Source organism: Egretta garzetta, unplaced genomic scaffold (genome assembly GCF_000687185.1).
Source record: "Egretta garzetta isolate BGI_Z169 unplaced genomic scaffold, ASM68718v1 scaffold233, whole genome shotgun sequence".
In the NCBI taxonomy this organism is placed as follows: Eukaryota; Metazoa; Chordata; class Aves; order Pelecaniformes; family Ardeidae; genus Egretta; species Egretta garzetta.
In genome coordinates this window covers 514,854-520,294 of record NW_009259194.1, presented here as the reverse complement: position 1 = coordinate 520,294, position 5,441 = coordinate 514,854, and the positions used below count along the sequence as shown (strand labels likewise).

Below are 5,441 nucleotides of genomic sequence, written 5' to 3'. Positions count from 1 at the left end.
GAACCCAACCTACTTGTTTTTTTGTAGGTGCAGTATGACTTCCTCTCCGTTGGCTTTGATTCCATACTCCATCGTGTCATCGTATTTTGTCTGTAAACAGATTTAAGTGTTAGAATATGGACTGTTACAATTTCTGGCCTTGCTATAAACTGGCTGTTACTGAGTTGCCAATGGCATTCTTTTCCCTCCTCTTCCCACCAAAAATAAGCGTTCTGGCAGTTACAGAATAAGCAGAAGGTCACTCTGTTTCACATTTTTTAATTAGAAGAACAAATTTAACTTTGCAAATGTATTTCTGCAATCATAAGCACACACCCTGCATATTTGGGAAAGTGCTGAAGCGGATGCTTAAATTCAAACATTTTCATAACTCTCTTGAAGTATGGAAGAGCGTGCTTAGTTTAAAGCATTTGATTTCATTTAGTTCAAATCCAAATGTCCACAGGTTATTCAAAATCTGCGTAGCATCAAACCTACATCTTTGCAGAGATACAAGCACAGGAGACCCTCTGATGGCAGGCAGGTACTTCGCCGCATGCTGGGCACACCTCAGCCTGTCTGTACCAGGAATGGGATCGCTCTTCCAGGTTTTCTCTTTCATTTCATATTGCAAGATCAAGTGTCTGACTCCAAATTCTCTTACCTTTGAAAACCAAGGGTACTCTGACTCCAAAAAACTTTCCCCATCTCCCAGAAAACAAAAAAAAAAAATGTCATTGCTTTTAATACCTCTTTGTTTCTTTCTACATCTCTTTTATGTACTGTGTGCAATTTCCGTGGATAAACTATTTCATATTGCTCAACTCCAGGTAATTTCTTGCTCGTGCTCCCTAGGGAGAAACAGATGGATATTTATGAAAACACAGTATTAACTTATTTAACACCCTATTTCATGTCTGTCAAGACCGATTCTTTCGGGGTCTGTAGTCGTTCATCTGTGACACCACTCATTTCTCATGTATTCTCTGCACTGGCTCTGGCATGTGCTCATCTGGGGCTGCTGAGCAGTCACCCCCATTGCGTGACCTAACGCAAGGTTTCTTGCAGTCTGGACTTCAAGTGAGTTGACATACCTGGCTATTTCCAGGTGTCAAAATACTTTATGCAATTCCCTTTGGATTTTCTTTCCCCAGCACCGACCGGCCGTTTCGAGTACCAACATGCTAGAACAGCTACGCAAGGTGCAACCTTTGCCTTCATGTTTTGCAGATGACATGAATCAAGTTACACGGTTCTGTGAAATTAGTGACCTCCAAACCGTATCGCATGATGACAAACAAGTTCAGACTGCCTCTAGATAAGCAAATAAACTCATACAATCCACCACAAGTCTGGAACAAGCCTAGATTTCTGCTTTAGAAAGCTCTTCAGATGGCCTTCTCGCCTCAGTACTTGTGATGGTACTTTGATAGACACGCTCTTACCCATCGAATCGGATTGAGGGTGGTTACAGACTTGTGGCAGCAGGACTGGAGAAGGCATTTGAACAAGGCTAGGTAAAATCATAGGAGATAGGCAGTAAAGTAGGAAAATCTCAAAGGTGGTAAGGAATCCAGGTGATTCCTTAGCTTGCATAACCCTTTTTGCTGGTCTTGAAAGGTGTGTTGTGCATCTGCAGTGGCTATAAAGAACTCGTTGAGGAAATACAGTGCTGATGAAAAGTGTTTCTTTTTTGTTTTCTGCTTCTGAGCCCGAGTGAACCTTGACAAAAGCTGATTTACGGCATGACTTGCAGGGGTGGTCAGCACACGGCGCATCATTTGAAGTTAATAATAGCAGCTGGCGTACAGCATTTGGGAAAACAGGGTCGTACGAGGGATGTGTTAGTTTCCAGCAAGGCAATGGCAGGTTTTATATCCCTCCTAAGCTCTTTAATCTCCTACAAAAGGTCATTTCATCTGAATTGGCAAATTCTTCAGGGCTCAGCACCAAGCACAAGAGCCTGTCTTGGAAAAAAAAAACCCAAACCACAAACAACAAAGGGAGAGTGCAACTCCCACTTTAATTGTCTGCCTCAAGGCCAGATTTTTATGAGAGTGGGGCGTCCAATTACTGTAATTTTCTATATCTGGAACAGCAGAGCACATCCTCGTGCAAATTGTTCCAGTAAAATAAACAGATTAATTCTTCATAACTGGTTTAGTTGATTAAACCCTTTCCAAAAATAATTGCAGAATAAACTTGGTTGCATCTTGACAAAGCTGAGTGCTGTAGAGGAAGGCGTGGTGTAATGGTAATAAGTCCTAAGAAGTTATCTTACATCAGCTGAGCCATTACACAGCAACTAACCATGCACATGCGGTTAGCAAATACCAACTGCGCGTTTGTTACTGTAATTTACAATGATGGTTTATATTACATTTTAAGCAACTAATTATGTTTACTTTTAAAAAAATCTTTTGCTTTGCAGACTTCGTCCTTCCATGAGCTTAAAGCACGTTCTTACATAATGGTCACAGTAATACCTTAGGCCTCTCGGAGCAGAGTCCTGTGCTCCCATTTTATTTATTCACTCCCTGTTGCCGACTCTTTTTACAAGGCCAACTGTAGCCCAGATGGTTCAAGTTTAGGCTAGGCTTGAATGGAGACTCAGAACTAAACTTATTCTTTTCCTGCGGTGTGATACCAATAGCATTTCGAGGAAAACGGGTTGGTTTTGTTCTGGAACAAATCGTTTCCTAGAGGTAGTTTCTTAAATCAACTTGGTATATTGTCTTTGCCTTGCTTCAGGCATTGTCTTGAGTCAGGAGCTTTAAGGAGGAAAAAAATTCCTTGGGCTTTGTACAATGGCTGGAAAAAGTGCTAGTAAGGACCAAATAATGATATACTTTTCCAAGAGCCTAAACCTGTTGGTGAGGAGTTTATTGATGATGAAGGTTTGGTTTTGTCAAGAAACAAAATATCTAATGCCCTAAGCATTAGTACTGTACATATTTTCAGATATTCTGTGCAACTAATAAAATCATAAAGATATCTGCCTGAATACAAATGACATGTCTAATTATGTATATAAATTGCATGTCTAATTATGTACATAAAACCCGTGCATGCTTGTGCATGCCAAGCTCTGAAAAAATCTGTTCCCTGTTGACATGAATTGAGAGAAACAATGCACGTGGAAAAAAAGCGTGGTCTGTTAAGGTTAAGTTGTATGAATACTCATAACCTGAAATATCACAGAGATAATAAGGGTGTTAACTATCTTAATTCAGGTAATTCCATTAATTGAATTCAAATAAAAGTCTTTTCTTTTATGGCCAAAATGCTGTCAGGGTAACAAGTCGTCCCAATTGGATAAATTGTCTGCTTACTTTCAGGGGAAGTACTTTCTTAACTGGTTCACAAAACGGACTGGTTCTGGGTCTTTAGGCAATCTGTGGCCAGCTTTCACACAAGTAAATAATTCTCTACCCAGAGAATTTTAAATAATTGCTTTGAACAGAAAGGGATGGAAGCAAACAGCCCTAACTTCAGCAGTATCATTTTTTTTCAACGCCTCTAATTCACTGCTCCTCAGTATTATCTACATGTTAATAATTAAAAATTCATAAAAGCCGTACGAAGTTTTCCATAACAGCCACTGATAAAGGATATATAAAAAAAAAAAAAACAAACCAAAACCACTGTACCTTGTTGGAGAAAATGTAGCAAAACAGCAGAAATAAGAAGCACATTAGTCATCTCCGCTGGTCTTGCCTAGCAATGGTCTCCGTGGTCTGGGAAAGCCGGGTTCCCAGGCTGCCCCTGCTTTGAGCAGCCCTCTCTGGTGCAGTGAATGAGAGGGAGGGAGTTGTTCAGCTGTGTTCTTGTTCCTATATGAGGAAGTGTTTGCTAAAGGTGTTGCACAATTTTCAAGTCACAGACTGTTACAGCAAGCGGAAGTTCCTGCTGGTTGGTTCATGTCACACGGATCGTGATGTATTGATTACTGCTTTGAAATAAGTTCCCTAAAACTGTTCATCAGGAAAAACAGAAATAAACAAAGAAAGAAAGAGGGAGATTGGACTGGTCCTAATGTTGTCTTCTTACGGTCTGGCTGGTAAACAGCTACAGTAGGAACAGTGGGTGCCACTGGTGGCACGAGGAATGGGAAAGTTTTCAAGAGGTTTAAGTTAAAACAGAGACTCGCAGCTGGTGTTAAATACGTGTTTCAGTTCTTGCCAATTACCATCTCATGTGTACGGAAGCGACGGGTTTAAGAGCACCAGGAAAAGCGTGTGTAATTCTGTATCTGTGAATCACATCCAGAACACAAACACTGAGCAGGTCCTTTTCTGCCCCTTCCATCCATATTAGTAATGTTTGCTTGAGGTTCATGTGATACTGTCTAAATAAAGCGGGCTGCAGACAAATGAGCCATCAAGGTGATATGTGTTGAATAATATACTAAAAATCTATACTAGAAGCTTATCACATTGACTAAGCCAGTTGTAATAAAATAGGACTATGTGCTTCTTGGGGCCATGGCTATCGGTAGAGAACCGCTTTATAGAAGTTGGGCTTCTCACAGTTAGAATAGGTATTAGAGAGTACGTAGAACTAGAATGCGTCGTGCTGTATACTGCAGATATGGGCATAAATTTATATCAGCAATACACATTGCACAGTAATATATGTCCTCATGTATTACATTCATTTATAAATATATCTATATAAATCTTCAGGAGAATTTTTACCACTGTAACTAAGTAACAGAAGTTTACACTTGTAGTAGAAGTTTTATTGGGTGCCTATTGCTATCTCGAGTCTCAGGTAGGTGTTGATAAGTTCTGATTTTCTGAACATTGAAATCTGAAATCATAAATACAGACTTGCCCTTAGATTTTGCTAAATCTCCAGACATTCTGGGACAGATTGGGAGCTACCAACAAATGGGCTCTGCGCTTCTTTAAGGATAGAATGGTACTTCTAATTAAAAAGAACTTATGTGCAATGCTGATTGCAGTAACCAACTTCGGTGGTGAACTTGATTCTTGATAGTAAACTTGATTACTTGATAGTAAAAGTTGATTCTAAGGCAAGCCTGATTATCTGTGTCTCTTTGTTTTGTTTAGCCTTTGCCAATGAGGCAAAGTGATTTTAAAACAGGTGTAAAACGCTGCTGAACAGAAGCAGGAGAGCTTCGCATCCCTCCGCATTGCTTTGCAGTGGTGGGGGTGATGGAGAGCAGTGCACCCCAAGCACATTGCTTCGCCTTCAGCTGCTCGGAAGGATGCTGGGCTGGATGCTCATACAAACCCTGCGTGCAGCTTCTCTTGCCATTTAGCTCTTGGGCCTTCCTTTGGCATTTGTGTTTTATGAATCATTTATTCTGGTCTGTTGAAGAGCGTGCTCTGCTTTGGCAGAAGCAGGACGCTTTCACAGGGGATATGGAAGTGTACAATACTCCTTTACATTGCCTGGCCTCCAAGCTTGCTCCACTGCCTGCTCCACTGTGTTCT

General features: G+C 40.7%; 1 protein-coding gene across 1 annotated transcript in view; it reads right to left on the bottom strand.

Annotated features, from left to right (window-relative positions):
* LOC104123520 (zinc metalloproteinase-disintegrin-like NaMP) overlaps positions 1 to 3,794 on the bottom strand; it is a 25,353-nt gene extending 21,559 nt beyond the window's left edge. Inside the window, exons 1-3 of the mRNA XM_035891385.1 lie at positions 3,630 to 3,794; positions 730 to 830; positions 14 to 90 (exon numbers count right to left, since the gene is read on the bottom strand). Of these exons, the coding sequence (XP_035747278.1) occupies positions 14 to 90; positions 730 to 830; positions 3,630 to 3,681 (230 nt within the window). The 5' untranslated portion in view covers positions 3,682 to 3,794. The remainder of the gene's footprint in view (positions 1 to 13; positions 91 to 729; positions 831 to 3,629) is intronic.
* Between the last annotated feature and the right edge of the window lie 1,647 nt (positions 3,795 to 5,441).